Genomic DNA, 21,941 nt, shown 5'->3' on the forward strand with positions numbered 1-21,941 from the left:
AAAAAAAGTATATATCTATATTATATGAGCTGTGAAATGACACTAAAATAAAAAAATAAATAAGTAATGAATACTAATAATATAAAAAAAATAAAAAAATTTATTAATAATAATAATAATAATATATATATATATATAAATAATATTACTATTTTTTGTCCCATATGGTCTAGCTGTTATGTTACCTTATTTTCACCCAGGCAGCTTGGGTTCGAGTCTTGGCATGGGAAGTGGAATGGAGTAGTATCATTTTACTGCCATCTCACTGAGCATGTGTCAACTTAAAAATGTGGCACTCACCGTGACCTCTTTTCCTAAGTTGATCTCTGCCAGGACCCTCCTGATGCCCTCTCCACTGCCCACCTGCCAGATGGTGGCCTCTACGGGCTGACTGGTGATGGGCCAGTCTCTTGCCTGCAGCTCGTACCAGATGGTGCTGAAAGAGTGCAGATAAAGGCGACAGGTCAACGCTGCTCTGTTTGGGGGGCATTTATGTCTAAAGTTAAGTATATCTCTTACCCAAAGGCATAAACATCAGCAGCATTAGAAAACGGAAGTCTGTCCTCGTTGTTTCCAGGGCTCATTTTACGCACGATCTCCGGAGCCAAATAACAGATCCACCCGTGAGGAAGTTTCAGCTCGTTTTCACGTCTAAAAACACAACAGATCTGTTTTATGGTAACAATTCACATGAACAAGAGCAAAGGTGTGGTCACATTAACAACATTTTGCAGGGAAAAAAGGTCAATTGTCTCTAGTGAAGCATAGCTCAGACGCAGAAGCCACTTTCAAACCAAATTCACCAGGTTCCTACTGAAATTACTGGATTTCGCCTGTAAAACTTCACAGAGTAACGCACCTTTAACACTGTGACTTACCGACCCTCCTGAACCACTCCAGAGATCCCAAAAAGGCCAAAGTCAGTGATGACAACTTTATTTGTGTCATGAAAGACATTTTTCGATTTAAGGTCCTTGTGAACGATGCCCTTAGCATGAAGGTAGCCCATCCCCTAAAACACAGGAAATACAAGCAAGACTTCAATCATACAAAGCCATACAGATATACAACACATCCAACAATATCCATACAAACGCTACCTTCACAATCTCCTGCGCAATCTGCCGAGTCTTATTGATGTCCAGTGTGTTTTTTGTGTCCCTCACGACGGAATACAACGTCCGGCCTTTGCAGAAGCTGTGGGGAAATTAAAGACATGCTTGTCAAAGATGTCGATTGGTTTGCCACCTGTATGGACTGAGAATAGGGCAGTGCAATTAATCAAATTTGTGTTTTAATTTTGGTTTCCAGCGATTATGAAGAACATGATAATCGAGATATTATACAGTTAGATATAGACTTGCATGAAAAAAGATAAAGCACTGTTTATTTCATCTGTATCCTTTTTTCTGTTGTATGTATCCTATTGGTTGTAATTTGCTTTTTTGTTTTTATTGTATTACTAACTCTTTACTTGCCTTCATTAATTGTCTGAGGACTTATTTACATTAGTTAGCCTAGTATACTGCTGGGGTATCGAAAATGGTATAGAGAATTATGAAATTTTAATATCATAGCAACAATTTTCAGCAAAATATACTTGATAAATATCGCTACCATAGACTGTAAAAAAGATGGACAGCACGTCTCCGCTTCCTTCTACTGTAGAAAAATGAAGCCAAAATATCCCAGTAATGCTCGTTGCCGATTACACCATTACTCAATAGCAAGCACAGCTGTCAATCATGACATTACGCCCTGTTTTTATAGTATCAAATAACTAACTAAAACCAAACTTGGAAAAATGAACACTTGGACATATGTCTGTGATAAGAACTACCTAAAATGACAGAAACCATCTTTGGAAAAAAATAGTTTGAAGTGTAATTGGATTTTTTAGTTTGGCTCACATTCCATTCGATTACATAGAGAGGGCGGAGTTTAAGACCTATACTGCAGTCAGCCACAAGGGGGCGATCAAAATGCTTTGGCATCACTTTTCAGGACTTTCAGCACACTTGATCGCTACCATGAAATAAATTATTTTTTTTGTCATATCGCCCACTAGAGGTGTGAACCTACACTGGTCTCACGGTTCGGTTCGATTACGATTATCAAGTCATCGATTCAGTTCGATTCGATTATCTCGATGCATCACGATGCATTGATGATGCACTGCATCCTTATTTTTCAATTTTGCTTCACATGTATACAATTTTGTCAATAAATACAAGCAGTCAGATATATGAACTGAACCCTTAATTTTACCTGAAACACGCTTCTTGAATGTATCAAACATCAAATAAAACTCAAGTCTGGGCACAGAACACAACAGCAGCATTAGATTAGAACACACAAATGTAAGTACTAAAAGTGCATAATGCAGGGAGTGTACTTAAATACTTATATAGTGCAGTGTACTTTCTTGTAAAACATTTAAATATTGACAAATGTATAAACATGAAATTAAATTACAAACCAAAATAAACAAGAGGCCAAACCTACTTGAATATAATCAATATACAAAAAACTAAATCTGCACTTCAGCAGGTTTTCAGGTTTTCCACTACAGAAAAGGGCCGTATATCCTTTGCAATAAAAGATGCCACTGCTCTGGTAATTCTCTGCCCTCTCACTGAGTTTGGCGGCAACGTTGATATTGATCAATTTTTGGCTGAGCTGGATCCACAATGGCACTGACAGGCGTTTGCAGCTCGGGGTGAAAACGACTGACGTGGTTTCTCATGTTGGTGGTATTAGTATTACCCCCTGCATATTTTATTTTTGCGTGACATGATTTGCACACAGCGTGTGTCTTGTCAAGGTCGGGCTTACCGTGTTGTTGACAAAAGCCGAAATGTGCCCAAATGTCGGCTTTTAAAGTGGTTGGAGCATTTTTTATTGCACGCTCAGGCGTTTCGCCTCCCTCTGCCATTTGTATGCCGCGACTAAGCACGCGGTGCTGACGTCAGAAATGCGTCAGTACATTATAACGATTATAACCGGTTATGGGCTATTACTGAACCGAAACCGAATCGTCCTCGTCTGCATCGCGATGCACCGTAGAAACGATTAATTTTGACACCCCTATCGCCCACTCATAGGAACAGATTTAATAAAGTGATTGCGGCAGTGCGAACCCTCTTTTGACATTTAAACACCCGTCAGTATTTACTAAAGACACGCAGTGAAAAGTTGCCGATGAAAAGTTGCAACATGGTTATTTTTGTGGCTGGCCTTGCCAGACAGCCTTCCGTATTCTACTTACGAAAAAAGGTGTAAAACTCTCGCAGTTCAAAAAGCTTACACTTTGTCCTACACCTTCCCTATTCAACTTATGGAAAAAGCTTAACTGACGCGATGCCAGTTTTGTTTTTTCCATAATTTGAATAGGGAAGATGGTCTGGCGGAAGCTAGATATTTTACTTCATAACTTGTTAAATATGGATTTATTTATTTTTTTTCCTTGTGAGAGACGTGCGCGGATTGGCCCTCTGGCTTGTCAATCACTGCCATGACGTTCCTTGTGAGAGACGAGCGCGGCTGCACTCTCCAGTAACTTTCCACACTCCACAGGCGCTGCATGCAATGTTTTTGTCAGGAGACAGGAGTAACAACTGCAGATTATAAGTTACCTGCCGTGAGTCCGACATAATGAATCCACGAACACGACACAGCGAATGCCGGTGGTAAACACTCGTGTTCCAATACTCGTGCACGAGTTTTGGGAGGCGTTCCCTCGCATGCGCTCATTTCAAAAACTCACTAACAGTCTTTGGTTTCTCAGTCGACGAAAAGATCCTCTTTAGCACCTTTAACCCCCTGGAGCCGTGTGGAGTACGTTTATGATGGACGGATGTGGGCAGAGGCACTTTCTTCAGTTCATACTTGTTGGTCCCATTTACTTCCATTATAAAGCTCGGATGCATCAGGATATTTATTAAAATATCTCAGATTGTGTTCAACAGAAAGAAGAAAGTCATATACACCTAGGATGGCTTGAGGGTAAATATAGCATGGGCTAATTTTCATTTCAAAGTGAACTAATCCTTCAACTATGAAAACTGATGTTTATGAAGCATTTGTGAATCCTGAGGAGAGTTTCCGGGAAGGACTGTTTTACTCAGAATTTACTCATATGTTTACAAAAGTTTCATGAATGAGGCCTTTGTGAGCAGATCACCCGCAGAACTTTCCACTCCCATGGGAGCTTTTATGGGCTTGCAGTCTTATGTTAAGTCTTATGTTAATTTGTCAGTTTTGAAAATCTGACCCATAATCGTGTTTAATAATCATGATTACAATATTGCCCAAAATAATCATGATTTAGCAGCCCCAACCCAGACGTTACCTGGTAATGATGGCGAGATGAGGCGGGGCCATGCAAGCTCCCATGAAGAGGACGACGTTCTCGTGGCGCGTCTGTCTGTAGTTCATCACCTCCTTTTTGAAGAGCTTCAGGTGGTCCTGGTTGTTTCCGTCAATCTCCAGGAGTCGGATGGCCACCTCTCCGTGCCAGCGGCCGCGATGAACCCGACCCCAGCGGCCCTTTCCGATGAGCTCACCGAGATCCAGCTGCTCGAAGGGAATGTCCCACTCCTGCAGGTAAACGCTCGTCTGGCTGGCCTTACGGGAGATGGGACCCTTCCAGTGGGTTCCTCCTCGCGTGCTGGGCAGGTCGTCCAGCTCGTCTCCTTCATACTCTCCTTCTGAGGATGGGTTCAGCTCTTCCATATCCTCCTCCTCTTCATCCTCAAGCTCTTCCTCTTCATCTTCCTCTTCCACTGCTACATCTTCTTCCTCCTCTGCTTCTATTTCCTCTTCTTCCTCTTCCTCCAGTTCCTAGACAAGAGGAACCAACCACTATGAGTTTTCGCAGCAGTGATGGGAGCATTACCATATCAGATTCAGTTCCACACACGTCTCACCTCTCTGTCGTCTTCCTCGTCTTGTTCCGCATGCATCTCCTCCACTGACGGATCGATTTCATTACTGTGCACACAATAAAACACCATGACTGAACTGCAGAACATGCAGCAGTATATTTATGCTTCTGAGCAGTAAATTTCACCGTTACTTACACTGTGTCTGGGAGTCCGTCTGAATGAAGGATGCTGGGACTGCACACATCTATGTAAAACATTAAACTTTAAAACATTAAAATAAATAAACTTTTCACATTTGAAAGAATATATAACACTGACACTGTAAACAAATTATTTCTGTTTGAACGGCTACAGAAATTAATCAAAGTAACATGCAGTGTCATAAATCACCAGCAGGGTGCAGCTCATCTCACAAGCATAAACTACTCTTGAGCAAAAAAAAAAAATCAAACCTCAGCATGCAAAACATGCAAAACACATTACTTTAGGCACTGCTCAGATTTGTTAAAGTGAGTTCAGTTCACTGCAGACTGGATGAAAAGAATTTGAGAGCCATTCTGGAGCTGAAAATCTACTGAAATGTACTGTTTCTCATAGGGAATCCACAAAATTATGGAAAATAAGTAGTTTGTTTAGGCCTTATACCTGCAAATGTGTTGTTAATGGATCACCAATAACTTTTCAGAATAATGTTAGCAGCACGTAGGGTTCATTTTTATTTTAGTACTATTTATATACTATTCTAGTATATAATATATAGCTTTTTATTTTTTATTTTCTAATTTTGTTAAGTGCTTTTTGTTAATTTTTATTAATTATTTTCAATTTTCGTCATTTTAGTATTTCAATTTATTTTACTTCAGTTGCACATTTTTGTTTTGTAAGTTTAAGTTCATCTAAAACATATTCTTTCTATCTATCTATCTATCTATCTATCTATCTATCTATCTATCTATCTATCTATCTATCTATCTATCTATCTATCTATCTATCTATCTATCTATCTATCTATCTATTTGTATTAATTTAAAGTTACTGGAATATGCTTTTACTAGACATTTTATTTAAAGGGGACCTATTATGCCCCTTTTCACAAGATTTAATATATAAGTCTCTGGTGTGCCCAGAATGTGTCTGTGAAGTTTCAGCTCAAAATACCCCTACAAATCTGTGTTCAAACACCTTATAAAAGTGAATTTTGCATATTAGATCACCTTTAAAATAAAAATAAAAAACATTGGGGAAATTCAATAAGGATAAATTTAATCCGCTGACAGCAAAATTACACTGCAAGGATGGAAATATAATATACTGGATATGTGCAAGACTGGATATTATAGTGCTTCAGATATGATACTAAATAACAATGAATTTATATATTATGATATAGCGATCATTTGATCATCATTTGAAGAGTAACTGCGCTGAAATATTGAACTCAGATGGTGCAACTGTTTATTGAATTTGCACCACTGAATCCTGGATGTCATTATGAGGGCTGAAGAACAATTACAGACTTTGTGTTTGTTAACTCACCAGGGAAGATAAACTGCTGTCGGTGCTGAAAATAACAGGCAGCTTTACCACAGAGGAGGAAGAGAGGAAGACAAGCAGGAAGCAGACAGAGAGACAGTCTGAGGTTAGAGTTGAAGTCCCATTATGCTTCATGTTGAGTTAGAATGTTACATATAAAGAGTCCTGAATATCAGCTTTCTTTTACCCAGGATTGATGCAGATGTCTATTATGTATTAATCAATGTAGTATTTGTTAATGTACTAGTTTATTGCTGTGTCAGTGTTTACAGGTGCTTACCTGGAAAGTGGAAGCGGTTGTCACGGTGACCCTTTGGGGAGGGGTTTGGGGGCGGGGTTACACTGGGAGGGTTGCTCTGCTGGAAGGGGGCGGGAGAGGAAGGCGTAGAGGAAGTGGTGGAGGACGGATTACTGCTGGAGTCCAGTTGATTCAGCGCTGGCGGTTGATCCTGCCAGAAAGAAACCAACTGCTTTCAATGCTCTATTACAAGAATAACTGATAAAGACTTGAGCTGAGTTCATTGTGGAGTACTAGCATACTGCTCATTGTGTTTACTGTATATTGCTGTTTAAAAAAAAAGTATGTGATGTGCATACTGACTACTACAAAAACAGAACTGTTGTATGAATGACACATAGGAATCGGTACCTTCTTTGTTATTGCCTTCGGTAGTGTCCCGAACTGTGGAGCTTCGGGTGGACGGTCCACGGGGTTGTTGATGTCTGAGGGTACAGACTCAGTCCTACGGATCTTTGTGACTGAGAGACGCACATGAAATAGTTAGAAAAACATGTCTGTCATGATTGATATTCTTACATAACAAATAAGATAGACTTACTGGGCAGGAAGGAGATTCTGCAGGACGGAGCTTCTTTAGTGCATTTGTTGTGACACTTTAACCTTCAAGTAGAAAAGATGACGCATGAGATATTTATGTAGATGTGTGATTTCCTTGGGTGAATCTTGCAAAACTTGTCAAAAACATTTACGGGTTCTAAAGTTAGGTTCAAAATAAAATAAAATAAAATAAAATAAAATAAAATAAAATAAAATAAATAAAATAAAATAAAATAAAATAAAATAAAATAAAATAAAATAAAATAAAATAAAATAAAATAAAATAAAATAAAATAAAATAAAATAAAATAAAATAATAAAACAAAACAAAATAAAATAAAATACAGCTGTCAATCGATTAAAAAAAATTAACTAATTAATCACATTTACCAAATTACCGTTTGTAATATAATTTTATATTGTAATCATTTCACATTTAATCCCCAAATTAATGTATAAAATTAAAATAAAAAATAAAATAAAATAATAAATATATTACAGCTGTCAATCGGTTAAAAAAAAATTACTAATTAATCACATTTACCAAATTACCGTTTTTAATATAATTTTATATTGTAATCATTTCACATTTAATCTCCAAATTAATATATAAAATTAAAATTAAAAATAAAATAATAAATATATTACAGCTGTCAATCGATTAAAAAAAAATTAACTAATTAATCAAATTTACCAAATTACCATTTTTAATATAATATTATATTGTCATCATTTCACATTTAATCTCCAAATTAATGTATAAAATTAAAATAAAAAATAAAATAAAATAATGAATATATTACAGCTGTCAATCGGTTAAAAAAATTAACTAATTAATCACATTTACCAAATTAACGTTTTTAATATAATTTTATATTGTAATCATTTCACATTTAATCTACAAATTAATGTAGAAACAACATAAAGACAGTATATTTTAAATACTTGATAGGAAATATACAGAAACTAAATACATTTACCAAACACTTCAGTCTTCAATGATAAAAATTATTAATTAAATATAGATTAATCCTTATTAAAGATACAATAATTATTCATTTAAGAGCAGTGAGTGATTTTCTCTTTGTCTTTTGTTCTTTGATTAACAATGATTAATAATGACAGACATCACAGCAGCAGGTTTATTAGGCTGCTGTCACTGACGCACATGACGCGAATCTGTCACACATCCGATGTCCTCTTTACAGCCATTTAAGACTTTATTTACCTCAATTAAGACTGTGCTTACGAGGATAGTCTACAAAATTGGCATTTTGGCATAATTTTGTGTGTTTTTGTCTGTTCAAGTGTGAAAGAGAACTGAATGCAGCCGACGCGCTGTCTGAAATGGCTTTCTGTGCGCACGAGTCATGTGTGTATGTCACACAAACAGCGCTCCAATACAGATTTTAGTTTTTTTTAAACATCACGCTTGAATGGTTTTATAGCTCTTGAATGAATGATAGTGTGATTGTTTCGCTACTAAAGGATGTAATGCTAGCTAAAGAATGATGGAAAAAATGGATGCTGTGTTAATTGCGTTAATAATATTTCATATTATTTATATAAGATATTTTTTTTTATTACTGCACTACAGTAAAGACAATTACATTACAATTACTGTAATGCAAATTCAGTAATGAAAAATGTTTTTAAATATCATTAAAATAATTTCACAATGAAAAATTGTATTGGGCCTTAAAATTCACTATTCGCTTAATTTTTTACATTTTCTCACCTGCAGTGTTTACATTTTACCCCAAAGATCATGTTTTTCTGGCACACTTGACATGTCTGGGAGAGCCAAGACTTTGTAGAGAACCTGTAAACGAAAAACAAACATCTTTATGTTTATGTCTCCAGGACATAATTCTACAATCATCTCCATTCTAGAAGATTTTGATTGGTGAAGTAAGTCCATAGGGGCGGGGTTACCTGTGAGTGACAGCCAGACCAATGTCTCTCCGCAGAGCCTGAGGTGAACTGCGGTGGACGGTAACATTATCTAGAGAGAGACAGTTTGAATGAGAGGCATTAATTTGAGTGTCTCTAAACAACACGGTTTTAGACATAACAGATCTGCCAGATATACTAGACCTCCAAAACACAACAAACACTGGTCTAGACTCAGTAGCAAACGCTCAGTAAACAGCTGTGCTTTTACAAAGTGCTGCTGGTGAATCATTTACTCCTCTCCCTGAAAACCGCCAGTGATCGCAGGAGTATTTGAGTGTGTAGAGCAGGTGAGAGCTTCCTCTTCACTCTGAGAGGTTGAACTGTGACCTCAGTCTGATCAGCATTCAGCAGGCACTTCACTGCAGTCTGGTCTATTTGAATTGAAGATCTTCTCCTCAGTCAAGAACTATTCATGTGTCTGAAATGCTGTAATTGTGCTGTTGAACTCACTCCTCAGACCGATGTACTCTTCCTGTAGTGTGGGAGTACCAGGCAAAGTGTACGGGGCCGTGGCGGGTGCCGCCCCAGGGGTCCGTGCAGAGAGAGTGGGCGAGCGTGATGGAGAGTCCTCACAACCGTTCCCATTAATTTGGACATTCAGAAACAGCTTGTTCTTCTTCACACACCTAAGAACAACAAAATCAGTGTGACCTCAGACGGATCACAAAGAGTAATGACCAAATTATATATTGGTCAGACCGATTAATCGGCTGATTTCTGGCTATTTTGGGATTATTGCATATTTATATATATATATATATATATATATATATATATATATATATATATATATATATATATATATATATATATATATATATTATTCAGTTTCTATATTACTATATTATATTATATATTGTATTATGTATGTTTAAAAATTGTTGTAAAATTGTTATGTAGACCAAATCAACAATTGAATACAGTTCATATAATTCTTAATTATATTAAAATTCATTAATATAATAGTTTATAAATAAGTTCAAATGTAAGCATAATTTAATTTATTTATTATATTTAATTTTTATTTATCAACATAATTTAAATTGGTCTAATATCAGCATTTAGCATTTGCTTTCAGATCTGAAGGTTTTTAACATCATGAGACATTTTAGTCAAGTGTGTCTAAACGTTTGACTAATATATTGAAATCTAAATATCTGAATCAGCTGTTGAAACACCCATATTGGCCAAACACTAACAAAAATGTCATGAAACATTCGGCAAGAAGAGTGTCGTTATTGTGTGGTCACGTTGTTGGACCAAGTGGTCATGACATCATCACAGATTGCTATTAGTCACTGCACAGAAACATGCATGACTTATGAAAAATCACGGTAAGTGACTGTAAAATAATTGTAGCGATTTAACCCTGTAAAGTCTGACATATGAAATAATAGCCTGAAAAATATACAGTATATGTATTTTTTTTAATTAAATTAAATTAAAATTAAATTAATTGGATGAGTTCATGAGTTTGTTTTTTGTTGTATATCATATTTGATAAATTTTTATGGCTCATACAGTATAATATAGGAGAATATGGAGCACATACTCAACTCAAGGTGGAAAAACATCTCAATTTTATCAAGAGCAAAAATATGCAATTCGGTGCAGTTGCTATTTATATGGCCAAAAACATGAAATTGTATGAAAATGTAAACCGGTGAGATCTTTCATACAGTATAGAAGACTGAATGAATTTAAACGTCACTATTTCTCCCAATAATATGTCTTAGGAAGACCGTATTTAAAATTCACCCAAAAATAAAAAAATTTGTCATCATTTACTCCCCCTCAAGTAGTTCCAAACCTATATGAATTTCTTTGTTCTGCTGAACACAAAAGATGATATTTGGAAAAATGTTTGTAACCAAGCAGATCTCACCCCCCATTTACTACCATAGTAGGAAAAACAAATACTATGTTAGTCAATGGCATTTTTCCTTTGTGTTCAGCAGAACAAAGCAATCCATACGGGTTTGGAACTACTTGAAGGTGATTAAATGATGACAGAATTTTCAATTTTGGGTGAACTATCCCTTTAAATCTGTAGTTTTACGATCAAAGCTGTGTAGTTTTTATTGTGGGGGCAAAACATTTAATGCAATGCAATACAATGATGATTGCAAGATGTACAAATAAACATTCCTCAAAAGCCTGACGTATCACATTTAATGCTCAAATTTCAACAATTTTCAACATAAATTTCAATGTAATTCAACAGAATTTTTTCTAAAAATGATGTATAGATAATCAAGTAAACCAAAGTTCAGATCATGTTTATATTTTAGAGGCTTTAGAAATGTGTGCATCAAATATGATACAGTACGCTTCACACTGTTAAATACTTTTACAAAGTACATTTGATGTCCCTATTTGTGGTGTGTCAGTGCTTGTACTCCATGGTTCATTTCCTCATGACCTACTTGTTAGTGGGCGTGTCTTCGATGCGGTGGCCGAGCTGACTCTCGTGACTCTTGCTGCGGGTCAGCGAGATGTTGGGGAGGAGGTGCAAAACTTTGCGGGAGGGAGGAGGAGGGGTGCAGGGAGGCTTGAGGCGGTGTCTCCTCCGTGAGGGTGGGGTTATGGGCGGAGTTGAGGTGTGTCCGGTGAGTCTGACGGGCCGGGAGCTGTAATACGGACTGGGATCGGTCAGACTCTCTGCGTAACCGTGGTAGATGTGAGCCTCGCCGGGCGACAGGATGTAGCGGGGGTATGGGCAGGTGGTGAGGGGCGTAGAGGGTGTGGTCAGGGGTCGGGCCAGAGGGGAAGGGCTGTGTGGTCGCAGGGAACCTCCTAGTAATGGAATCTGGTCCACTGGAGTCAAGCCGCCACTGTCCCGCCTCATGGGCTCGGAGAACCAACAGCCGCTGTCCTCTTTAAACTCCCCTAAAGGTAACAGAATTAGTCAGTTCAGAAGAAAAATATCCATTGATCGGCAACCCATCAAAATAAAAGCTTGCTGGTTTCACATTTCAAAATGAAGAAATTAAGAAGCTATTTATTTTAGTTTTGTAATTTTACAGTTTACTGAACTGGTCAAAAACAGTAGGAATGTGCCCTATGCAAACTCAAGTGGAGAGATTTTTTTTTAAACTTTGTAACCGCTACTGAAAGTTATTTTATGTGAATAGGTTGTATGTGTACTAGTGTGGAGATACATGCCAACAAAACCATCGTCATGAAAATGATTTTCTAAAATCTAGGACCACAATAGAAATAAGTTAATGCAACTTTATTGTGTTATCCTGTAATGAGGTTGTATTGCTACTTTTTATGTCAAATTAACTCAAAAAATGTCTTTAGGAGTAAAAAAAATAATAATCTTCCAGCTTTTTAAATTATTTTTATTGTGCACTCCCCAACAAAATTCTAGAATGATTATTGCTTTCCAAATATATCTATTCAAGTCATTTGGTAAACTTTATTTCTACATTGCACAATTTATATAGCAGAAAAAGTAGATATCACAATGTCAGTTTTTCCAATATTGTGCAGCCCTAATTGAGAAATTAATGTCACAATGATATCAAAATTGACAATTATAATTTTTTATGGAATATTGCAATATTTAAAGGTGCCATCGAACGTTTTTTTACAAGATGTAATATAAGTCTAAGGTGTCCCCTGAATGTGTCTGTGAAGTTGCAGCTCAAAATACCCCATAGATTTTTTTTTTATAAATTTTTTTAACTGCCTATTTTGAGGCATAATTAGAAATGCACCGATTCAGGCTGCGGCCCCTTTAAAGCGCGCGCTCTCCGCCCCCTCCCGAGCTCTTGACTCTATTATTGCATAAACAAAGTTCACACAGCTAATATAACCCTCAAAATGGATCTTTACAAAGTGTTCGTCATGCAGCATGTCTAATCGCGTAAGTACAGTGTTTATTTGGATGTTTACATTTGATTCTGAATGAATTTGAGGCTATGCTCCGTGGCTAACGGCTAATGCTACACTGTTGAAGAGATTTATAAAGAATGAAGTTGTGTTTATGAATTATACAGACTGCAAGTGTTTAATAATGAAAATAGCTAATTAATTAATATGTTAATATTAATCATTAATATTAACATATTAATGATCCCGACTGTTACGTAACAGTCGGTGTTATGTTGAGATTCGCCTGTTTTCCGGAGGTCTTTTAAACAAATGAGATTTATATAAGAAGGAGGAAACAATGGAGTTTGAGACTCACTGTATATCATTTCCATGTACTGAACTCTTGCTATTTAACTATGCCAAGGTAAATTCAATTTTCAATTCGATGGCACCTTTAATATAAATTATTAATCTGTGCATATCATTTTTTAAATCATCTGCCCTCATAATCTTTAATCAAAATAACTTCCCCTCCCTCTTGCTGCGACATATTTTTCTATTCTCTGATGACGCGTTTACTGGCGTGAGGGCGGGACAATCTGTCACTCACATGACATCACAGCACAGCAAACCTCAACCATCCAATCAATTCTCCATGGACAAAATAAAGGCCTGCTCTACATTTTTTTTTCTTGTTCAGAAGCCGTTTCACTTGGATAGACATCACAATATTGAAAAAAAAGACTATCGCAACTTCTGTTTAATGCTGACTTTAAGTGAACCCACCTGACTCAGAGGCACTCTTTAAACAGTTGAGGGCCGCACACAGCCTGGTGCACTCCTCTGAACTGGAGCCCAGCCGTCTCATGGTTTCCTTCACCTGACTGCCGGGCATCTGCAGCAGAGCATCCAATGACAACTTCACGTTCACAGCCTGAAGAGAGCGGGAGGAGGGAGAGAATGACAGTGAGTCCGATCTAAAATACCTTTTTAAACATGCTTCTGCAATGTGAAGAAAAAGCAATCAGCAAGATGCTGACATAATCCTAACAGGCAGAGGGTTATTCAACAGGTGATTTAGGGTCACATACACCACGCACTCGCAGTTCATTCTCTTGTGAATAAAGCTCTCCACCTCTTCAAATTCCCAGGACACATGACCTCTTAGACTAATTAATCTGAGTCCCTAATTACAAACCTGTGTGTGTGATTGATTTGAAGTGAAGGACTCCTGAGACTTTACTGATATTAATATCATATTAGCCCAGAATTACTCACACAATCATGCTGTAAATGCGTGATGAATCTCACAAACTGATATTTTTGACATGTTTAATGCCAATCATAATGGAGAGAGCACAGGATATGATGTTGTGGAGAAGAATCATAAGGGTGATTATTAAAAGACACAAGCCAGAATGCAGCTAGGGTGTCGGATCATGCATGCTATTGCTAACCTCCAGGCCACAACTGCAACAACTTTCTTGTTTTTTGTTTATTATGGATCTGGCCTGTTGACCTGTACAGTGCACAGCATAAATGAGTACACCCCCTCTGAAACTTCTGAAAGTCGGCGATTACTCAATTACTTAGAAGACATGTTAGGGTTCTTTAGAGATATAATGTTCCAGCAAGTTTGCTTAATCAATTACCAAAGAAGCAGGCAAAAATTATTCAGGAAAATAAGATTTTCTTATCAAGGTGATCAAATGTTGTGTAGCAAAAAAGAGTACACCCTCCTAAAAGTTACTAAATAAAACGAAATAAAAATGTTCTGGTGTAAGTGTAAGGCAATTTTTGATCAACAGGTAAGTATGTTGAACCAAAACATTTAAAGAGAAGTAATTTCTTGACAATTAAAAGTGTTATATATATATATAGCCCACTGGATCATTCTAAGACTTAATGCTGACAACAATGGAAGCACTTGGGAGAGAACTGTCAGGAGACTCATTTCTGAGCACAAAAGAGGACAGTGGAACAAGAGGATTACCAAAGCATTGTTTTAAGTGTGAAAATACAGCAAAAGTAACACAGAAATTAAAAAACAATGGAGTTGTGACAAGGCCCCCGAAATAATCAGGCCTACATTTTAAGCTTTCATTTAGTGATGAGGGATTTTTTTGCTAGACAAAGAGCAGGAGAAATACCAAGCGAGTATCTCAGAGCCAGCAAAAGCTATGAAAAGAGTGACTGTTTATCTCACAGAGTAAGATGCAGCCTGCAGAAATGACATGCATGGTTGTTGTTGAGCTACCTACTGTAGCCAAAGCACAATATAGATTCTGGGAATCAATACTCTGGTCTCAAGAAACCAAATCAATCATTTTGGATCTAACAGCATCCAAAATGTTATTGTGTTACTAGAGGAGGAGTACAGTGAGAAGTGCCTGGTTCCCACAGTAAAGTTCAGTGGTAGCTCTTATATAGGGCTCTTATATAGATATAAAGCTCTTATATAGAGATATATGAGTGCTGAAGGTGTGAGGGAGTTGTGTTTTATCAATGCTGTCATGAATTCCCACACCACTGTGTAATTTAATACACAAAATTGAAACAGAAGATGTTACCTTTTCCTCATTCCCTGCATTGTTGGGATTTTTGACATGACAATGAGGATATGCATTCTACCATGGTGAAAAACCTTCTGTGGACATGTAAGTACTAGAATATTACACATTTGTTGAATTAAATCTAGGGTGTACTCATTTCTGCAATCCTTAAACAAAATTGGCTAATTTATTTATTTTATGGCTATTAATGACATATATTTCTCAGTTTATATTATGTATATGTTTAATAGATTTTAGTTTTGCCATCTTTCCATGAATTGTATTAGTGATCATAAAGAAAATACATCTTTTGAATTTGTTCAGAGGGGTGTGCTCATTTATGCTGTGCACTGTATGTGACACACAGTATCATATTGCACATATGCAACTGATCTCGCTAAGCAGAAAAAAAGTAGGAAAAGAGGAGAGTTCACTGTTGTCCGTGAGAATGGATGCTTTATGGCCTTTATGCTTTGTAATGTAGGAGTAGAGCAGCGTCAGAAAGAGAGAGAGAGAGAGAGAGAGAGGCTGACTCAGGATGTTGGGTAATTAGAGTTGGTGTATCTCGGGTCTGCTGGGAATATGGCTGTGGCCAAACTGCCAAAATACGGCCGATATTCTAATTCCTCAGCTTTACTCAAAGATATTGAACTACAAAGCTTGAAAACACACAAATTACAAACTTTATCAATGCCCTGATTACGTTTTTTTTTTTTGCAAATTCGATTTGGTGCCAAGTGTCCAGCCTCACACAATGGAAGACCTGATATTGTTTTTTTGGACACCTGATCTTTTGTTCATATATTTAATATGTAAGAAAGTGGAAGGACTGTCTTGGTTTTGTGTACATAAACATATTTTTGTATTAAAAACAACAACAACAACAAAACAAGGCCATAATCTGTCAAATCTAAAAATTTGGGCAAAGAAACGAGTAGTTTACATATAATATGCAATAGATTTTATTATATATTAAAAAAATTCCTTTATGCAAAATAAGTAACATTTTAAATATTTAAAAATAATTCTAACTTAATATTTAATAAAATATACATTTAATTAAAATATAAAAAGTCAAATATACAGTAACTTTATTCAGGCATAAAACATGTACAGTATTTTTTTTTTATTAATATCAAAATGTATTATTTGATTTTGATGTAAAATGTGATCCAGTGACAAATATGACCATTAACTGGCTTTGTGAGAGTCATCTTGTTACATTTGTCATTTGAGTTTCTGGTAATCAGAAACATACATGATAAGTAACATTATATAAACACACAATATACATTCAAAGTACCTGATAGCAACTGATATGGATTTCACATTTTGCATTAAAATGTATTATTGTTTTTTATAATTTTAGTTTTCTTTTATTAAGTTTTGGTGTGAAATTTTATCCAAACAAATATGACCATTGATTGGCTAAATGAGAGTCACCTTGTAATGTTCTTGAATTGTATTTTTATGCGTCAAAAATGGGTCACATTGCCAAAGTCCTGAATATTTACAGGCAAACTATTAAAAACACCTGATATGAATTTAGCTGAAAAGACATAATTATTCCCTCCTCTTAAACACACAAACACACACACATTACCTCTATAAGCTCAGGTCTGACGTTGATGGTGCGTAACCAGTCCTCCAGCCGTGGGTAGCTGTTCAGTGCCGGCGGCCTTTCTGTGTCTGGTACCTTCTGCTTACACTGCAGCTGTTTACAGATGTACTTCATGAGCTTGACCTGAAGGGGGCAGCAGAGCACAAAGCAGATGAGGGAGGGGCCGGTCAGAGGAGGGGCGGAGCCTGAGAGAGGCCTTTATTGCCTCTGCGGGTTTCACATTCAACCAAAGGACGATTTCACATACAGCTGTTTGAACTCAGATTTTTGAAGACAGAAAAGTGTAACATGAGCATGATGGATATTAAAAAAGACACCAAGAAGACATGCAATCAAGTCCATTTAGATTTAGACCAAACAGATCTCGCCCCCAAATGAATATCACAGGAAAAATAAATACTATGGTAGTCAATGGGGAGGGGCGAGGTCTGTTTGGTTACTGACATTCTTCCAAATATCTTCCTTTGTGTTCAGCAGAACAAAGAAATTCATACAGGTTTGGAACAACTTGAGGGCGAGTAAATGATGACAGAATTTTCATTTTTGGGTGAACTAACCCTTTAATGACAGGCCCTTATGACATAGGTGTGAAATCTCAAAGAATGCATGTTCTGTCAGAACGGCAGATGTCAATTAATCAAAGTCACAATACATCAAATACAGCACCGATCCAAAGCTTTGCCTTACTGCAGTGTCTCTCATCAGCCAGATTTCAGCCTCAGTCGCACCTGCAAATAACACGGCATCAGAGTGCACGCAGTTTGAAATCTGACTGGATTTTCTCTCCCTCTCTCTTTTTTGTGCTCCCCTTCAGCAAACAGGGCTGTCAGCTATAAATAACTGTTATTATATGGAAGGGAGCTGCAGCCCTCCTCATGGGGGCGACTGCACTGCTGGCATGGCAACTGAGTGTCATCGGAACACTGCTCTGACGGTGGGAGCATTCTGACATCACAGCTCCACGAGACGCAGAGTTCACACGGAGGCTAAGGCGGCAGTCCGTCTCGTCGAACGCAGCCGTTGCCGTCTGCTCCCAGTTTCATATTCCGCCGAACATGCCGATTTAGGGCTACAGGATTTTTCCCCATTCCAGCCTGTATTGGGGTGACTAAATGATACTGCTGCTACTAGTCGACACTGGAAATACTAGTCATTTACAGTTTATTTTATTTTTTTGCACTTTTATGTTTTGATTTATATTTTTAAAAATTCTACATTTAAATTACTGTCAGGCTAATGTTTCAGTTAAATAATATATTATTTTGAAAAGTGTATATCTGGAGCAAAACACAAAATCATTTCATTTTACCTTAGACTTTGCATGTATCGTTCATTTCGGGCTAAAGAGAAATCCCCATTTGGAAGATGAAGTGAGGGATTATTTTGACTTTAAAGAAAACCGAAAAGCAGAAAAATGGTTGAGGGACAATACAGATAAGAAATATGGGTAAATTATTTGTTTTTTTTTAATTTTAGACCAATTTAAAGTGAAAAAATTATGAATGAAACTTACTTGACAACATGAGAGCCTAAATTAGTACACTAATGAATAGAATGTACTTAAATAATGTTGCCAGTACACATCAAGCTTTTCTTGTGATTTTGCCCTGTGTCATGTACACAGATACTGTCATACACAAAAAGCGCATTCAAACTGATGCGAAAGCATCACAACAATACCTTGATGTGCTGATTTATGCTAACTTAATTTTATTTGAGGAATTCTGTTTATAATATAAAAAATTAGTGCTGTCAAATCGATTAATCACGATTAATCACATCCAACATAAAAGTTTGTAACTATATATGTGTGTGTATATATATATATATAAATATATATAAATATATATATATATATATATATATATATATATATATATATATATATATATATATATATATATACACACACACACATACACAATATATCATTATATATTATATATTTTTACTTTTGTTACATGCGATTAATTATGATTAATCGATTTGACTGCACAATTAAATACAAAAATTGTGCTGTCCCACCCTATTTTTACTTGTTTGAGAAGCCATTTCACTTGGATACGTCATAACAGAGAATAAAAGACTATCGCACCTTCCATTTCATGCCGACTTTAAAGCTGCAATCCACGATTTTTCCTCTTTGTCGCCATCTCTTGTTTGAAACCTGCAATTGCAGTCTTATGTGGAACAGTTATCTGTACGTGCGTTGTGCCTCGGCACAGCTCGTCAGCGCAGATGAATCTCATGTTTGCTGTCAGTCACCGCACCGGTGTGGATACTGTATTTCAGATTTTACGTCTTGAAAGTATGACCAATATAAGATTTTTCACTGGAAAATATCATCTGAACAAGTAAGTAACATTTCTGCCACTTTTGTTCTGACCAACTGAGGAAAAAAGCATTAGGTCTACAATAAATCGTGCTGCCAATGATGATTAAATATAACGATCGCTTAGCTCGGATCATGCTAAACCGTGCAAATTATTATTACCGTAATACTTTGTTCTCAAATCGTTAATGTTAACAACATCAACATTACTATGACTATGTGTATATTAGCGTTACCTATAGATTTCAATTTCTGTAGCCACTCAACAGTCCAAAGTCTTTTGCTTTTTGACTGCAGGTGAATCTCCAGTTGTCACTGATGATTGTCATTTGGATCTCTCTGGATTACAATCCACCATCAAAATGATAAGTTTAATTATTTCAGCTGCTGTGAGAAAAGGCTATAAATGATCCCCTACCAGTAGCGTCCTCACGTGATAAAACCGACTAGCCTCTTGCCTGGACTCCTTCTTTCTGTTTATGGACGTGATGTAATGACGCACAGACGAACTGCTGCATGCTCGAATTTCCTGCGGAAATCCACCATGTCGCTCTTATAAAACATTACCACAAGCTTACCATTGTGAATCGAGACAAGATAATGAGATAGTTTTGAACACTGGCTGGTTATGTACTTGCTGAAAAATTGATTTTGGATCATTTTTAACCAAAAAAAGTTACAGACTGCAGCTTTAATGTACACTGATCACAATGCAAGGCAAGAACAGCACATGTATATGACTTATTTTTCAGGAGCATGCTTTGACTGTTTGATTCATAGATTAAGTAGGCTATTTCAAATGGATCGCTTATACAGACTAGTCGGTTGCAAAATTTCTGTTTAAGCGTTATGGAAATTTGTCTTGGCGCACATTCCTAGTAAAGATCGTTCTGGATAATAAACACAGTTGGGAACGCTCCCAAATCTTGCACAAACAAACTGCACTGGCTAACGCAGGAGGAATTTTCCAGCTCGGTGCAGAATGCTGACCCACCTCAAATTCACCGATGCACTCAAAAAACCACACCTATTCCCTCGTTCTGCCTGTATCCAGCTTCCTGGATGGGCCGCACGGACACCTCAGCAGAACAGAAGCGCTGATGACGCAGTGAGACAGAAAGAAGGGAAGGGGGGAAAATAGTGGGAGAGAGAGAAAGAGAATGAGAGGGTAGGGTGAGATGAGGGCTCACCTGCTGTGACAGTTCAGGTCAGCGGCTCACTGACGCACAGAGGCCCGTTACCATGAGGCCGATGGCCATAAAACGAGTCATCCTTTCACACTTACCCCTCCGCCGCCCCCCATCCCACTGCTGCCGCCTGCAATCACTGCTTTAATGAGAACAGCACGCTTATACATGCATTAAACAGACACACTTCATCCCTCTATCATCATTACCAGATACACCAACAAATACGCATAGAATATATAAACTGATCCCTGCATAATTAAACCGATTACCTGACCTCTGCATACTAATATACTCCATATAAATTTAAACTGATCCCAAAATCATATTCAAATTGATTGTTATACATCTGCTCCCTCACTCACTATACGTGCAAACTGATCCACACATACTGAAACTCATCTTTATATACATAAATGATTCCCATTGAACCTTGCATACTCAAACTTATCCTTTCACTCAATCACTATATACTCAAACTGATCCTTATATACTTAAAATGATGCCCACATACTTAAATTGATCTCTGCATACTGAGACAGATCACTATACACTCAAATACACTCATTAAACAGCTGTTTTTAGTCTTTTCTTCCCTATTGTTATGTAAACCCAAATTAAACCGCTTCCAGAACAAGAAAAAATGTAGTGCGGCACTTGATTTTGTCCATCGGGAATTCATTGGATGGTTGTGGTTTGCTATTGGTGGGTCACATGTGAGTGACAGGTTGTCCCGCTCTCACACCAGTAAACGCGTCATCAGAGAAGAGCTGTTGCTGCAAGAGGGAGGGGAAAATATTTTTATAGAAGATTACGAGGGCATTTTTAAAAAATATTTGTGTATGTAAAAATCATTTATAATAATAAAAATCCATAAAAAAATAAAAAAAGAATTATTAATTTTGATTCATGGTGACTTGAAAATGAGGCCCACATACTTAACCTGAATACTATATACTCAGATTGATCACAATAAACTCAAATTGTTCCTTGCATACTTTAAATAATGCTCACATAGTCAAACTGATTCCAAATATTTAAACTAATTCTAAAATAGTCAAACTGATTCCTTAATAGGCTATATATGCAAATTGATTCCCAAATACTCAAATTCATCCAATAATTATACTCAAACGGAAGCCAAATACTCATACTGACCCATGCATACTCAAAATGATCCCCACAGACTGATAACTACATACTCAAATTGATGT

General features: G+C 36.8%; 1 protein-coding gene across 5 annotated transcripts in view; it reads right to left on the minus strand.

The window, feature by feature from the left end:
- ksr1a (kinase suppressor of ras 1a) overlaps positions 1–21,941 on the minus strand; it is a 43,218-nt gene that overhangs the window by 2,724 nt on the left and 18,553 nt on the right. For 3 of the 5 annotated variants that reach the window (XM_067397662.1, XM_067397659.1, XM_067397660.1), the window contains exons 2-18: positions 17,191–17,331; positions 13,822–13,969; positions 11,640–12,102; positions 9,664–9,839; positions 9,193–9,262; positions 8,996–9,079; positions 7,259–7,320; positions 7,069–7,178; positions 6,700–6,868; positions 6,423–6,464; positions 5,082–5,130; positions 4,929–4,992; positions 4,352–4,842; positions 1,101–1,197; positions 879–1,012; positions 520–651; positions 301–436 (exon numbers count right to left, since the gene is read on the minus strand). In XM_067397662.1, the coding sequence (XP_067253763.1) occupies positions 301–436; positions 520–651; positions 879–1,012; positions 1,101–1,197; positions 4,352–4,842; positions 4,929–4,992; positions 5,082–5,130; positions 6,423–6,464; positions 6,700–6,868; positions 7,069–7,178; positions 7,259–7,320; positions 8,996–9,079; positions 9,193–9,262; positions 9,664–9,839; positions 11,640–12,102; positions 13,822–13,969; positions 17,191–17,322 (2,559 nt within the window). In that variant the 5' untranslated portion in view covers positions 17,323–17,331. Of the gene's footprint in view, positions 1–300; positions 437–519; positions 652–878; positions 1,013–1,100; positions 1,198–4,351; positions 4,843–4,928; positions 4,993–5,081; positions 5,131–6,422; positions 6,465–6,699; positions 6,869–7,068; positions 7,179–7,258; positions 7,321–8,995; positions 9,080–9,192; positions 9,263–9,354; positions 9,612–9,663; positions 9,840–11,639; positions 12,103–13,821; positions 13,970–17,190; positions 17,332–21,941 lie in introns of those variants that run through there. The other 2 variants (XM_067397661.1, XM_067397663.1) reach the window with 2 other exon arrangements.

The sequence above is a fragment of the Chanodichthys erythropterus genome, chromosome 10 (assembly GCF_024489055.1).
Source record: "Chanodichthys erythropterus isolate Z2021 chromosome 10, ASM2448905v1, whole genome shotgun sequence".
Lineage (NCBI taxonomy): Eukaryota > Metazoa > Chordata > Actinopteri > Cypriniformes > Xenocyprididae > Chanodichthys > Chanodichthys erythropterus.